Consider the following 16,197-nt stretch of genomic DNA (forward strand, 5'->3'; position numbering starts at 1 on the left):
GTCACTGTACTCTTAATGAATTTTGCATTTGTTCTCAAGATAAGGGAATGAAATAGAAGAGAAAAAAATAATTTGTCTTGAAACGCGATATAAAGTATAAACCATTTCTACACACAATCTTATCAGTCCATTTCGTGGCCACTTGACACTCTCAGATGCTCTTAATATATTGTATACCAAAGGCAATACTGCTGACATTGAGTTCTGCCACTGCCAAATTGCATATTCATTATTGTTCATAGTCATGTGAGGTCGAGTTCGGTCATTGCAAACAAAGAACCTTTGTCTGGATCTTTACTCCCTCCTTGCACAGTTTTTGGTTTCCTAACTTTTGTAGCATTCTCTGGGCTGAAAGTTTCTTTTTAAAGAGGATGCTGTGTACTCTTTTGTAAACATGTCTCCATTACTAAAAGTGACATCATGGGAATCGCTGGACATGAGCTTGGGGAACAGAGCCAGAGTTGAGGCAATGCAAAAAGAAGTCCCCTTGTCCCTTCTCCCCCCTCCTCCCCATAGCACTGTCTAGCAAACAGGTACTTTGTTGAACTCTGTTGGAAGCTTCATGAGGAATTTAAAAATAGGAAGGACTAAGAAAAAAAGGGTCCTGCCAGCTCTTTCTCATCTGCAGGCTGCTATGCACTAATGTGGTCAGAAGCTTATTCACACAAAGCCAGGGTTCTGCTCATTTGCCATCATATGCAAATTACCTCCCTGGACTCACTGGCACGGTTAACACTTCGGTTTAAGAAGTTTAAAAAGACGGATTGCAAAACTCAGGCATGCTCCCACTCCTACTGAGATCAGTGGCAAGCCTCCCATTGACTTCAATGGAAGCAGGATAGAGTCTCCATTTTCTGGAAGCGAAACCCAGCGGTATTTGAGCTTTTTGGAGCACATGCAGCTCTGAAAGTCTGCTCCTTTGAGGCACTCCAAAATTTTTCCCATTTGCTTGATTCCATGGCAACACAACATCACCACCAAGCTTTCAGTACTGAAATGAGATTTTACTACTAAGCCTGAGGATTTATACAAGTGTAAAAAGATCTTGCTAAGCTGCAATTTCCATTAGACTAATTCAGGATCCTTTTCAAATAAGTGGCAAAATTATCTCTGGATTTATTTTACAATAAGACAAGAATTTTCTAAGGTTAGAAAAACGAGAAAACTGCTTTACAATCATAATGGAAACCTTTTTTTATTATTATTACATAGAATCATTATGAGTAAAACACTATTTATTGTTCTGTTCAAAACAATTTAGAGAATAGCCTAAGCAGTTTTCTCATAAATTATACCAAAATCAAATTCTAGAGGCTGCATAAAATTATGATAAAGCCATTGAGGCTTTTCTTCTGATTGTTGTATTGCTTGTATCACAGAAATAACTGGTTTGCAACCAGAAGAAATATACCAGTGTAAAAGAGTGCAAGGAAAAGACATGCTAAAAGCTCCATATTAGATTCTGAACGTGCTATATTAATTTTTATAGAGGGAAACAAAGCAGACAAGCTTGGTTTACACTCAGTGAATGAGAGTTTGCTGTGAGTTACATTATAGCACACTGAAACCTAGTACACTCATTGATAGCCTATTTTTATGTGTGGAAGGGGAAAAAAAATCAAAATGATTCCATACCTAGAGAAGGTTAAGTTGTGTGTAAGCAGTCTTGAGGGTTTTTATAAAAAGTATCCACTAAGAAGTTCCCAAATAACAATACAAAATCAGTGGAACAATTAAATTATCAGACAACATTAATAAGAATTTTAACTGCCTTATGTTTCCTGCATTTGCTTAGACTCTAGATATAACTGTTTGTTACCATCTGCTATAATCAGTTTTCATGTAATCCAGCTGTTGAATCATACCCTCCAATGTGATTTCTGACATGATTCAGGCTCTGACTTCCCCTATTGCACACAGACAGACCCATGCTGGAAGCAATGATCAGGATGTGGGCTGCAGTGTTATACTGGGACTTTGACTACTTCTGTGATCTGCTCCTTATGCCAAGAGAGTTACAGGAATATGTGATGTATCACTTGATCTCACTTTTCAGAGAGGAGTTCAGAGCTTCCCCTTCTGATGCTTCTATGAGGCTTGACACCTAGGTCAAACACCATGCAATCCTGAGTGTGGGATGTGGCCCTGCTCTGGGTCACAGAATCGGAGACAGGTGTTTCCTTCTCTGGCCTCCACCAGGGCAATGAGATGGTCGTTGTGCAAGCAAAGCTGAGATGAGGATGTAATAACTGAGATCACATCACTGACAGTAGCACTGTGACTCTGTCAGTGAAACCCTTATGTATTATTTCTTTTTCATACAGACAGACTCCTGGCTTGCCTCTGATTATTGAAGCAGCTACAAATCCTCTAAGCTGAAGCAGACCCAGTTGAAAGCAAAATCTGCCCCCTCTGTCCTGGCTGATCTTCAACAAATCACTTCAAGAAAAAGTTGATATCAAGTCAAAAGCTTTGTTATAAAGCTGGACAGTTATGGGCTTGTACTTCAAAGTGGCCAGAGATTCTAGCTACGTTCCTTCTCAAGACCGAAAGTTTTAAGGGGGTGCTTGGTACAATTTCACCACCTCTCCTTCACCTTCTCAAGAATTTCAAATCTGAAATTCCTGGCCCAGATTATAAGAAAACTGGATGAAAACTTTAGTATGTGAATGTGCTCTAAGAAGTACCATTAGAGATTGTCCTTTCTTTATACAAAAAATGTGATGCCCTAGAAAACAGTGCTTTGCAATACACAAACGCTGCACTGCTTATTACACAGAAATACAAATTTTATGTGAGTTGCATGTTTCACTATCTCACATCTTATCGTATTTTTTATTTGAAAAGTAGGTGTCTTTGCAAGTCCACTTTGTGAAGAGTATCATTTCTTGCTAAAGGGGGAAAATTCAGACTCAAAATCCCTTCTGAGCCATAAAATGCAGAATGCTCTGTAAACTATCTGCTGTAATACTCCAGTAGTACTTCCTGAAGGCACTCAGTTGTGGGGAGTAGGGCAACTCACGTGTGCATGTAGCAGTTGTTATTTGGTCTATCACTTCTTATGGATCTTCTTTAATGTGTGAAAGTAATTTGTAATTCTTACTTAACAATTCTTATTTGTGATACACTCAAAATGACATCTAGAAGGAAGACCCTTAGGAGAACACCTCCTTGGGTTACTTAGATTTCTAATTAGAGTATTTGCATTAGCATAAAGCGATGTCTTGTATCTTGCCACTTTATTCCTGTGTTGCACTGCAAACAGATATTCAAAGAAAAAATGTAGGCACTGGTTGGTCTGTAACTCAAGCCACAAAGAATCTGTCTTTAAATAGCCCAAGAATGCCAAAGCCAAAGGATACTCTCGCCCATGTGTAGCAATCTCAATCAACATTTACTTTTGCGCTCAGTAAAAGGCAAACTGGCACTGCCGCAAGGCCGGGGGGGCAGATCGATACCTGTCCCGAAATTTCTGCAGTTGTTCTCAACGGCTACTCTTGGGTTGCCGTAAACCCATTTAAACACTATTAAATATCATTTCACATCGCTTTTCCAGCGTTTTCCTGTTTTAGCAGCTCAGATTTGAGGGCAAAGCAGCCGCGAGTCGCTGCTCTCGCCGGGCGCGGGGGCGGTGGCAGCGGCTGTCGGACGATGCGGCGGCTGCCCCAGGGCCGGGGCCGCAGCGGGCAGGCGGGGCAGGGGCACCGCAGCGGCTGTGCGGGGATGCAAAGGTGTAAAGGTGCCGCGGCGGAGCGGGCGGGCAGCGGCGGGGCCCTGCGGCCGGCGGGGCTCGGCACGGGCGCTCAGGAAGTCGCGTCAGGCGCGGCGCCGCCGCGGGGCGCGGGGGCGGGCGGGGGGCAGCGGCGGAGCCCGCGGTGCGGCCGGGCGCGGGCCGGGGCCGGGGCCGGGGCCGGGCGCGGGCCGGGGCCGGGGGCGGTGGCGGTGGCGGGGGCGGGGCGGGGCGGGGCGGGCGGAGCGGGGCGGTGCTGCCCCCGGCCGTGCTGCCCCCGGCGGCGGGGCGGGGCAGCGCAGTGGCTGCCGCGTGGCGAGAGGGGCGGTGCGGCCCCGGCAGGCGCGGGGCCGAGCGGCGGAGCGGCGGCAGCACAGGGTGCGGGGGGCGTGGGGCGTGGGGCCGCCGGGGGGCAGCGCGGGCAGGGCGGGAGGGCGCGGGGAGCCTCGAGGTGCCTTCCCCGGCCCTGTGCCCGCGGTCGGCGCCCGCCCCTCGCGGCGACCGGGGAGGCGCGGGGCGGCCCCTTGGCAGCCGCCGTGTCCGGAGCGCTGCCCACCCGCACCGCGCTCAGCGCCCCGGTTTTATTTATAGCAGGGCTGGAGAGCTGTGGAGCCCTGCTGAACCCGGAGCCCTGCTGCAGACCTCCTTAATCCTACTGAGCCCGGAGCCCTCTTGGAGCCCTATTGCTTCCCAGTGAGCCCTGCTATCCCTGCTATCCCGGAGCGCTGTGGATCCCGCGGGATGGCGGTGGCCGGCAGGTGAACAGCGACAGCGGCGGAGGGGGAGCGAGAGCGGGAGCTCGGGTTGCGGGTGTCTCACAGGTATGTGTACGGGGGCTGCTGCTGCTCACACGAGCTTTTAATTCCGTATTATTTTTTGAAGTTCGTGTTTTATGTGTGCCGGCGCAGCCAAGGTCACCTTGAGCACGAGAAGGACGCGTTTCGCTTCCACTGTTCAGAGGTTTACTGGGTTTTTTTTTGGTGTTTATTGGGCGGTTTATATACTAAATTGCCTGAGCGCTGATTACAAAAAAAGGCAAATTGAATGTAAGAGCTAGCAGAGACAAAAGGATGACTGCATGGTTATATTGGTTCGAACTCCAGTTTGTATTGAGAACTCTGTGCTTGGGTATCACCAGATGGGCTTTGTGGCAGCTTGGAGGGGGCACTAAGAAAGGCAAAAACGTTGGATTAAAGTTTTAGGCCTTGCTGTTGCAGATCTTGCATAGAACCTACAACATGGGATCAGTCTTATTCCTTATGGCTCGTAGCTTGGCCACGACTGAAGTTTCTTTGCAGTGACAGAAGAGGAAGGTATTGCCACTTTACAGTTTCTCTAGGTGAAAATGCTGGAATTCCTATTTCAGTATCTCTCCATAACAGAGCAGTTTAATTTGTAGTGTTTTGCACGTGTATTTTACATCACTATGTTGTTTTAATATATTTGCCCTTTCTTTTTTCTTTGGCGAAGGGAGAATTATTTGCTATGCTTATTATATAAACCATGAAACTTCCATTTCAAAATAATAATGCAAGTTTAGACTTCTTTACTGCTTTTTAATCCGATAAGCCTGTAATGTCACTTATGTCAGCAGCATGTTCAGATTTAGGGGTGTGCTTTTTTATAGAGCACTCCTTCTGAGGAGTTTGCAAACTGGTTTGACTGCAGCTGGACCAGACATATAAAATATACTGTGAGATAGGATTGGGAGAGAACATTAATGACATTTTTTGTAGATCATAGGTGCCCTCGAGAAGCAAGTAATAAAAGAATGAAGTCATGGAGTGCAAGAGAATAGTAAGCCTTGGAAAGTGGCTGAAATGTGTATCCTTGTGGCTGCATGGTTTAAGCCATGCAGTGAAGAACAGTGGAAAATTATCAAGGGAGCATAGTGACCTGTAAGGGGAAGAAGAGCAGAGAGAGAGAAGCATGCTGGAAGCTGATTGGTGTGCTGTGGAACTTGAATGTGCTGGTTTTTTTAACATATTAAAATCTTGCTGATTTTTAACTGTAATGAAACATCTTTAGAACTGAACTTTTATCAAAAGGTGAAAAAATACCAGTTTGCTAATTTATTGCTAGATGCCCATCACTGAAATTGTGTGTGCTTCTGTATAGGTTTATATACATATATATATATACACACATATGTGTGTTATTATTTTGCAGTTTCTGATCTTCAGTTCCACTCCTGTGTCATGGATGAAACTGCTTTGTCCCTTGGAACAATAGATGTTTCCTATTTGTCCGCCTCAGCAGACTGCAGCATCAGTAGATGTAAGCATTCCAGTGAAGAATGGGTAAGTAAAAATTGTGAATGTTACTGGCCATATTTATTTTACTGTTTCTTCAAGTTGAAGGTGGACATTTTTATTGTTGTGAAGAACAAAGATAAGGCATTACTTCTCTTGTGCATGGTACAGTTTGATTTTAATTTAACTTGAAATGTAAGGAGGATCCAACAGTTCATTTCTGTGCCAAAGACTAATGTTGCTAGAAAAGAAAAACCCTATCAAACCCTATTGATAGTCTTACAGTCCTCTGGTGTAATGTTGCTAATCATTTTATGTAGCAGTAAATGTACAGAATCCCGTTCTGGAGTAGCTCAAAGTGAAGCAGAAAGTCAAATAGAAAACTTGTTGCTCTTCTGCATTATGTAGTTTAAAATGCGCAGGTAAAAAGGAGCATGAAGCTGAAGATGCAAAGTCGCGTAGCCATTGAAGCTGGAGCTTTTCGTGCAATACAGAAGGCAGAAAAAATTGGTGGATATAAATAAGGAACCTATTAAAAGTCTGTGTCCTCTGTTGAGTGAGTCCTGGGATTTGGAGGAGACAAAGTGTCAGTGAGCGGACTGGGCTGGGTGGAGCCAAAAGAGCCACATGGGGACTGGGTTGATGCTGGTTGGTTTAGCAGCATAGGTCAGGAGAAATTAGACATGGATTTGGAGAGGAGGGCTTTGAACTTGATCTGGAAGAAGAACTGAGGACATGTTTAGAGTTGAGGGGGAAAGACAGATGTCCTGGCAGCTGGGTTTTCTATCTAGCTAGAACTAAATGACATCAGACAACAAGCTGCAGTAACCAAGAGATCTGTGAGAAAGTGGGATAAGGGCAGGCAGGAGAGAAGAGATAGGAAGGAGATTTTCTAAGTAGTGGTGAGTTCAGTAAAGGGTTGGAGGCAAGCAGAAGAAGAACACTATTACAAAGTTGGTTTAATTTGGTGTTAGCATTACAGAAAGTTGGAGAGAAAGGGATTGTGTCAGGCTTAGGTCTTGATGCTTCTTTATTTCAGACGGAAGATTTACCCTTGGAATATTTCCCAAGTGACTTCAATACTCCTGCCAAGTGTGATATATGCACAATTCAGTTTTTAGGCATCTGCAGCATTGCTTTTGACTTTCTGGTTGTTTCTCACTGGGCTGAGTATATGATGATGTATTTGTGTTTTACAACCCTTATGCTGGTTTAAGGTATTGGTTCTACCCTGCTGCTCTTCCACGTTAATGTGCAATTTTAAACATCATTTTGGTTTTGTTTTGGTTTGTTTCTGTAACTTCCCTTTTAATACTGAAAGTAACTTCCCTTTGAATAAAATGTATGGTTTAGAAATGGCAACCCAGTGCTCATTCTAAGGCAAGCAATAATTCAGTAGAATTTAATTGAAACAATCTTTGAAAGCATACTTAACAACAATTTTTACATAGTGTTCTAACATGGAGAATGAGTTCTGTGAATCCAGCTACTTTGGATTATTTGGTTTTGTAACCTTCAGATAGACAGTGTAACCTTGGAGAAGGCACAGGGGTTCCTTTTTCATATCACTCCACACGAAACTGCTGGAAAGTGCCTTCAGAGTCTGCTGAGTTAATTTTTTGGATACACTGAGTCTTGTTGCAATTTTACAGATGTGATGTTCAGTTGAAGCTTCAAATATATTGCTCATATTACAAGCATGTTTACAATATTGAGAATGTAGTTTACTGTTAATTTCTTTCACTTTTCTCAGCTGGCAGTTTCCTTGGTGTTTCTTAATTAGTTATTGTTTCTTTTAAAATTTTGTGTGTCAGCATGTGCTGCAGTGCTTAGATACATCAGTACAACACTGAGATTTTGCTTTTATTTTTTAAAATCACATAATCTGGAGATAACATAGTTTATTTTAGAAAAATCTTGGAAAAATTTGTGCTTTATGTAATTGAGGGGTAATTTTTTGTGTGTATGTGCGTCTGACAACTCCTCTTACTCAAAGTTTTCCCGTACACAGTAAAACATATATTTCCACATATTTACACAGTGGTCTTTTGTTCTGCAGGGAGAGTATAACTCTCGTCCCACTCTTTTCCGATCTGCCACTTTAAAATGGAAGGAGGCTCTGCTGAGCAGAAAAAGGCCGTTTGTGGGACGATGTTGCTATGTATGCACTCCCCAGAGCCGGGTAAGAAGATTATAGACTGGATTATGTTTGACAATAATGCATAGTTGCAGCATAATGAATTTTCAGTAGTTTCCTTACTTTCAGAATTAAGGTCACAGTGTTTTTACTTCATAAAGTTTTGCACCATTGTTTGTGGTTATATTTCTTTGTCGTGGAATTAATGGATGACACAGACTTGCTGTGATGCTTAGTCTCCCACCTTTCAGTGTGGATTTACTCCTTGCACAAAACTCTCCAGCTCCACAGAATTATCTCTAGGAAATGGTATGGCAAAATTATCTGCTCTGTTAAATTAATAACGGGAATTTGGTGCACATGAAAGTGTCAAAGCTTGCTTTTAGGACACTTAATTTCTCTATCCACAGAATAAATGCAGTTTCAAAACTAAGCAGTATGCCTCCCTTCAAACTTGGTCAATCCCTGTACATGAGAGAACAAGTCAGTTTTCTACACCTGGCTGATTCCTTGCTTCTCTGCCCAGCCTGGAAACAAGGAGTGCCAGTTGCCATAGTGGAAATATTTGTCTGCTGGGAACAGTGTCAAGATGGTGGCTCTAAAGAGGTTGCGCAAACTGATTTAAAATGTGAACTTCATTGAGCTGCAGTGGGCAGGCTTTCTGTAAGCTGAAGATGCAAAATGCTGATAAATGGCATAATATAGTTTGCAATAAGTTCATCCTGTAATTTGACTGTGTGTACAGCCCGGGCTTTAAATTGCACAGTTACACCTGCATTGAGCTCCATCATTGGCTGAACTAGAGTGAAAATTTGCTTGTCTCTTTGACCAAGGAGAAGTTATTATTTCACTCGATTCCTCTGCCAGAGCAGAACATTCCAGCAATGATACACAAATGTGGTGTAGAAATCCAGATGTACTGTGAAGGCTACATATGATTTGGGAAACAAGACAAGCAATTAGATAAACTGAGAGACTACTTCTAACAGACAAGTCAAGTGCTTTGACGTGTGAAAAGTTGTGTATGAATCCTCAGTTTAGGGCTTTATACATTTAGTAACTTGCCTGTTAGTAATTAGGCTATTCATCTCAAGCTGGGAATTACACTTTAAAAATAAAAATCTTGTTCTGTATTTTGTCCGTTTAATAGGAGACTAATTAACTATCCTGAGACCCCTCTTAAGGTAGGGGCATGACCTATCGAGCCCTTTATTGCCTTCTGCTATAAGGAGAAAATACCATCCTTGAACAGACAGTAACAAAGAAGATCCTCTCTTTAGACTCCAGATTTATTTTTTTTTTTTGATCTGCCTTTTTAATTATTTCTCTTAAGGAAAAGAAATGAATGAGTGAGACAGCTTTCCTTAAGTGTGTCGGCCAAACTAACAGCTTGGTAGTTCTGAGAGTGGCAGTTCTTGAGTCTCCCTCTCATTTTCCTTCTTGCTCTCCTAGGCGCTGATCAAGTTCACTAATCAAGCAGAAAACTACCTGCTTTATTCATTTAGTCTTAGTTTTTAGTCTAGTTCTTAGTTTTCAGTCTTGTCTGAATGAAGGTGGCTCATTAAGGGATGTGGTGAATGCTAGACATGCTCTTAGTTAAGAGGTGAGGGGTGGTGAGGGACAGTGTTCAGCAGGAAAGGGTAGGATGTGGTGGTGGGAGCTGGGCTTCTTGCAGCAGTAGAGAGATCCTGTATCGGCTCAGTTGGTCTCACAGAACCAGATCCTCTACCTGACACAGGATTGAGGAAGAGTTAAATAAGGAAAAGCTAAAGTATGACGTTACAGCTGGAGGATGAGCTTCGCAGAGCGAGGTTATAACTTAATGATTAGAGCACTGGAATGGATTTGGGCATTCCGTGGTGCTTTGTTGCTGGTTTTTTTTGTGGGAGAACAAGAACAAGTCACTTCTCTTCTCTTTGCCAGAACATTTCATCAACTTTTAAGATCCACAAAAAATCACCAGTGAATAGTCAAAGAAATTAGCATTACCTTGAAGTTTACTCTTAAGAGCCTAAAGCAACAATTGGTTGATTGAATGTATGGCACAGTTATGCTTTACCAGGGGGGTAGAAGACTCTGTGCTCCCACTGTAGCCCATAATTTTTACCTGATTTGCAAATTACATAGGACACTTGTATATTTTAATTCGTAGCGAATAGTGTGTCCTAAACAAAATACAAACAAATGACTCTTATCTGACTCGCATTGCAGAATTGGTGGTGAGACTGTTCTGCAGCTCTGCTACTGGTAACCATCTTTCTCCTTCAGTGTCCTGTTTTTGTCTTCTTTGACATGTACAGTTCCAGTAGTTTTAGCTGTAATTCACTGCTGGCATGGTACCAGTTTTATAATTGCGTATTATCTGGATAGAAAGAAATTAGCCTCTCGGTCAAGATATTTCCTCAGAATATGAAAGATTAAAGTTTAGGTCTTTCTGCCAAGGAATATTTGTTTATCTAGAGTGGAACTGCTCCTAAACTCTCCCTAGTTAATAGCTTGGAATGTGGAGTCTGTAACAAGGATCTAGAAGGCTGGATTGAGTTTGTTGTTCAGGCAGAGCAGGAATGTGGAGATTTGCCACCGAACTGTGGATGGATATCCTGACCCTTGGGCTGTTGTTACATGATGCCTGATCTGCTGGCAAACTGGATATCACAGGCTGGGCATCAACTGCTTGTGGTTATACTAATGCTGAATGTGGCTTAATAAAGTTCTGTCTAAAGATGAGTTCTGTATTATGACAAGTCCTGGTTTATATTGCGTCAGAATACAATGAAATATTGTGGCTTGAAGAATACAGCCAATGCAACCACGCAGTAAAGCCTAGAGAATTTTGTGAAAGTATTGGAGTTCGGAATAGTGACTTGAATTTCATTTTCATTTTGGAACAGTTTGTGTGTACTGTATGAGCAGGTTCAGTGCTTCTCTGGTTTGGGGTTTTTTTATAGTACAAATGGAAAACATTGCATTGTCTTAAATGTTATGGTGAGTGTAATAGACACAGCTATTCTTATGTAATGAAATAATTCACCAGTCTTTTCTTTTCTTGGTTTTACAGGATAACTTTTTCAATTCTAGTATTCCTTCTTTGGGTCTACGTAATGTCATATATATCAATGAAACACATACAAGGTAATGTAAGCAAGTCTTTCTTTTACTTTTAAAATCCAGTGTGTTCTGATTTTATGACAGAGAAATCTCTAGGGTAGTCCAGACTGAGTGAGTATATGTTGTGGTCCTAAAATGCAGGAAGTGGTGCTGCCTTCAGGAAAGTAATGTACTTGTTAAATCTGGCTGTGTGTATTTGGGAGCTGGGCAAAGTCCATTGGGGTTATAGACAAGGAGCATAAGCGTCAAACTTGTTTCACAGAAACCAGAGCACCTCTAGATCCTTTAGTGCAAATGGTAACATCTGTGGCATAATGCTGAGAAAAGCTGATTTATTCCTATGTGCAGAATGACTTCAGGCTTCATTTTAATTTACTGAGCAGATCTGGCTCACAATTTAGGCATTGACTATTACCAGTAATGGCAATTAAATCTGAATACGTCTTAAGATACTTTTTCTGCCTCAGTGGCAGAGTGCAGCTCCTGAAAAATGGTGTATATAACCTAAAAATGATGATGTATCTTTGCACTAATGGAAGCATATCTTGAGTTCTGGGACAAAGATACTGGAATTAAGCACAAATATTCTGTTCTTTGGAAAGTTAATAATGCTTACTAAGTTTTTTTTTCAATAATCATTACCGTAAGCAGGTCCTGCAGTGTTTGTCATAGAGTCAGAGCAAACAAAGAGAGGCCAGCAGCCTAAAAGAAATGAGCCAAAGTGTCTGAGTGGAAGAAAGGCAGTATTGTGCTATGCTTGAGAGGGAGGAAGCTAATGTTAGAGACTGTTCCTTATTACACTTGAATTAATTATGGTTTTTTTAAGAGTTGAACTTGTAGTTTAGGATACAGAATAATAACAGAAATAGTGTTTAATTTTAACTGTTTTTTTTAAAATTAGTTTCAGAAGTCTGATGATTGAATCGTTTTGAATGGTCAAAGTTACTTAAATTGGAAATAAAAGGGCAAAAGATATGGGTTAATGAACTATTCTGAAATAAATGCCTTTAGCTCAGAATGTCATTATAGTGTGAAAAATGACAGTTTTAATGAAGTTCTGTGGTCCCATGTGGTTACAAAGTCACAGTTTCCCAGCCTTAGACAGCAAGAGGGATTCTCTTTAACTGCTGGAGTACTGTAACTGTATTGAGACGTTATCACAGCCTTTGGCTGAGGTATGACTGCCAGTTTTTTAATATATCTTGACTGAGTCCATTCGGTGTGGTTTTTGTCTTTTCTCATTGCTACATGATCAGCAAACAGATTTTTCTAATTAAACGACATCATGTCTAAGCTGTAAAACGAATGTAGAGGTCTTCATACCTTGACAGATACCTGCAATATCTGTATGCTGCTGTGATGATATGTTTGTAATTACCAAAATCATTGTCAGAAAGAAGCATATCCTTATCTTTGCTTTCTAGAAAAGTTAATAAGGCTCTCAAACTCCAAAGAGAAGGGGAAAAGGAAAAAAGCAATTAAAACAGTTACCAGTCTGCTTCTCTGACAGCATGAATAGTAAAATTCTTTGTCCTTTGAGGCGGTCTGAATATTTGTGTAACCATTATGTGTCAAGACTGTGCCACTGGCTTGTGCATGTTCACTCATCTTAATTACAGTGCAAGTGGCCTGTGTGCTCAGGTAGTTTGGCCTTTTGCAGTGTAAGAGTTCCTTCTCATCTTTCCTAGCTGTTTATAACACATGTATAAATTTACTGAAATGTGGTAGGGAGTTTTAACAGCCAAGATCAGTAACTCAGGTGATGACAAGCAGTGAGACCTTGGCGGCGCTCCAGCATGGAAACCACCCACGGTTCAGTTTGGGACACTCACTAGAAAATCAGCCATGCATTGCACCAGCAGACCTCAGGACAAGGGTTTTACGTAATATTCAGTGCTCTGGTCTCAGGAATGGCCAGTTTATTTTTTTGTCCAACTCTTTGTTCTGACTGGTGGCATCAGCTCTGCTGTTCCGGCGTCCCAGCTGTTTGTTTTGTGGGGTGACCCACGTAAGTGGTGGCTTGTCCAGTCCTGGCCTGGTAAAGGGGGGTGAGGAGGAAAATACTAGTGCATATTCACTGCTGGGGATTTTTAGCCCTTCCTGTTTCACTTGCATGTTCTGTGATGTTTGGTGTTCAAAGTAGTGTTTTCTCAGGTGATTGCTGCTTATATGATCTAGACAGTAAAGGACAGGGTTAATTTGGAAAGAAGAGACTGTCCACATAAGAGAAATTGCGTTAAACACTTGAATTTATAGAGATTTACTGTTATTCAGGGATTCTGCTCCTGCTAAAACTTTGCAAGGAGAAGGTGTGTAGGAGGCACATAAAACTGGATGTTTAAAAACACTAGGAGGGAAGAAAAAGTTATTAAAAAAGTGTTTTTAGTTTTCGTGGCTAATGCAAACTCCTTTTCAGAAGTATCTGTGAGAGTTTACCTTGTGCTTACGTGAGCAACTTTCCCAAGAGGACCCAGTGTGCCTTCAAGAAGTTGACAAACCTCTTAGCTGGGCATTTACTTTCCTTGGTGGAAAGTCAGCAAATTGGAAATCACCACTACCTCTTCTTTTGACCTTATTGAGCTGGGGAGTTGGTTCCAGCAGAGGCACAAAATGTATATGCTGGTTTGTTTACTACTTTCCTGTGATACCATGGGTGTTTTAAGGCCAGTGTCACCCTGGACTGAAGTGATGCAGACCCCAGTTGTTTCAGATATTTCGTACTGTATATGAGTTACTTCATCTATAACATGGACATATTGGCAATTTACTAGCAGATAAAGAAGCTTTTAGACAGCCCTTCATAAAACTTTACTTACTTTTGCTACTTAATTGTATTTTAGGTATTTTTCATACTATTTTTTTTGGCAGTCAAATATTTTGATAATCACACTGAAATACCCATTTTATTTTTGTAGGTACAGGGGGTGGCTTGCAAGACGGTTTTGTTATGTCCTTTTTGTGCAAGAAAGGGATGTTCATAAGGGTATGTTTGCCAAGAATCTGACAGAAAATGTGCTGAATAACAACAGGTAAGATAATACAAAATAAACTGTTTTTTAAATTAGTATTTATGATATAAGAATTTGGAAACTGCAAGTTTTAGAAATCAGACTGTTTAAAATACCAGAAAATAGAGTGTCTTTAGCACAACCTTTCAGGGCTGTAGTTGGCAATTTCTGTTTGAATAGTAAAAGAGGGGATTAAAGAAGTACAAGTCTCCATACGAGTGATGCCTAGTGGGGGAACACCAGCCAATACACAGAAAAATAAATTGCTACACAGGAGCTCTTTAAACTTTTGTTTATCTAATTCATGTAAATCATTACCACCAAAGTCATACTGCAGTCATCAGAAATTGTCAGTGTTTCAGAAGTAACAGGAAAGCAGCATTCTGAAGTACCCTGAGTGTACACCTGGAGCACGAGGCAAAAATAGAAAAAGGCTGTAGAGTGAAATTCCCACCCTTTACTTTGAGGAACCTGTTTTCAGTTTCATAGATCACATTTTAAATGGCATGTTGAGCCCTTGATTAGCTATTAAGGGATCAGTTTCCCCTGTACATAAAGAAATTCAACCGCATGCCCCCTCCTTGAGCCTACTTTTTTGTTAGAAGGCATGCACTGCCTACATTAACATTCCTAATTCTCCTGAATTTTTAATGTTTGAGTCCGTCTGAAGATGATAGTGTTGCTTTTGAAAAGTAAAGCAGACTGTGTTGTGCCATAGTTATAGTGTGTTAAACCACTTAATCTCACTTAGATTTGTTTCAAATGGGAAAAATAGGCCTTATAGATTTTGTTACACTTTGTAAAACTGAGAATTCAAGGGGAACAATACTGTAGAAGTTCAAAATAGCAACTGCAGTAATCTATCTAATGAGGTAAGTGAAAGTGCTATGACAGGAAAAAGAAAATATTAAAAAAAATGAGATTTCATCTGTTCTTCATGAATTTTTAACCTTATTGACCATTTCTGAAAATTGGCAGTCACTTAATATTAGTACCTGTGATTTGCATATATACTGTTTTATATGGTCAACTTTGAGTGTACTCAACCATCAACTGCATGTTAAATCAGAGCTTAGAAAACTACTGAATTAGATTGAATGCATGTGGAGTATACAGTACTTCAGTGTAAATGTTTTTTTAATGTTTACTCCTGTAGTAATGCAGAGCACATTCTCAGCAGTTGTGTCTTTGACTCTTCTGTGTCATACATTTTCTTTTTCAATGTTAGAGTCCAGAAGGCCATAGTAGATGAAGCTTCTGAACCAAATACTCCAGGTAGTTTTACTCCAACGGATCCTAAAGCTATCAACAAAGTGAAGAAGAAAGCGAGGAAAATACTCCAAGAAATGGCAGCAAATGTGTCACCTGCTTTAATCAGGTGAGAAAAATGTCTCATTGGTGTTTTAAGTGGGTGGAAGAATGGAAAAGCTTTTTATAATAACAACAGAGCTTGTAACACATAATGCATAAAAAGTGAATAATTATTCTAAAAATAATAAATTATTCATAAAAATCTCTTTTTTATTATTAGCTAACAAAATAGTAGTTATTCTTTATTTTCAGATGCAGCAGAAACCATCTGCCTTTACAAGGGATGAATCTCATAAGATTAAATACAAACTTTTTTTTCCTCTCAAAACTAGGTTTGGTACTAATGCTTAGACCAATATTGGCATAATTTCAGTCTCATATGGGCAAGAGCAGTTATCTGCAGCACCATGGACTGTGAAAGATCATTTTTCCAGTAGCCTATTCAATATTCTAATCTGTAGTTATAAATACCTCAGAGAGAGTCTTATTTTAGATAAAATCTTCTACTGTACCTTTACAACTAAGCATGAATTTGTTGTGTTCCTAGTTCATCAACTTTTTGTTGCAAGTTCTAGATTTTTTGTAACTATTGTAAGTTCTCCTAGATAACATGCAGTCACCTAACATATCACCTTATTAGCTGTAATAACT

At 40.8% G+C, this 16,197-nt stretch overlaps 1 protein-coding gene across 2 annotated transcripts in view; it reads left to right on the top strand.

Moving 5' to 3' along the window:
* The first annotated feature begins 4,151 nt into the window (after positions 1-4,151).
* Positions 4,152-16,197, top strand: part of GPAM (glycerol-3-phosphate acyltransferase, mitochondrial) — a 32,883-nt gene continuing 20,837 nt past the window's right edge. The window contains exons 1-6 of one of the 2 annotated variants that reach the window (XM_051799869.1): positions 4,152-4,551; positions 5,900-6,030; positions 8,042-8,164; positions 11,178-11,251; positions 14,143-14,256; positions 15,464-15,613. In XM_051799869.1, the coding sequence (XP_051655829.1) occupies positions 5,929-6,030; positions 8,042-8,164; positions 11,178-11,251; positions 14,143-14,256; positions 15,464-15,613 (563 nt within the window). In that variant the 5' untranslated portion in view covers positions 4,152-4,551; positions 5,900-5,928. The remainder of the gene's footprint in view (positions 4,552-5,899; positions 6,031-8,041; positions 8,165-11,177; positions 11,252-14,142; positions 14,257-15,463; positions 15,614-16,197) is intronic. The other variant, XM_051799870.1, reaches the window with a different exon arrangement.

The sequence above is a fragment of the Manacus candei genome, unplaced genomic scaffold (assembly GCF_025592945.1).
Source record: "Manacus candei isolate 608988 ecotype Guabito, Panama unplaced genomic scaffold, ASM2559294v1 h1tg000050l, whole genome shotgun sequence".
Classification (NCBI taxonomy): Eukaryota; Metazoa; Chordata; class Aves; order Passeriformes; family Pipridae; genus Manacus; species Manacus candei.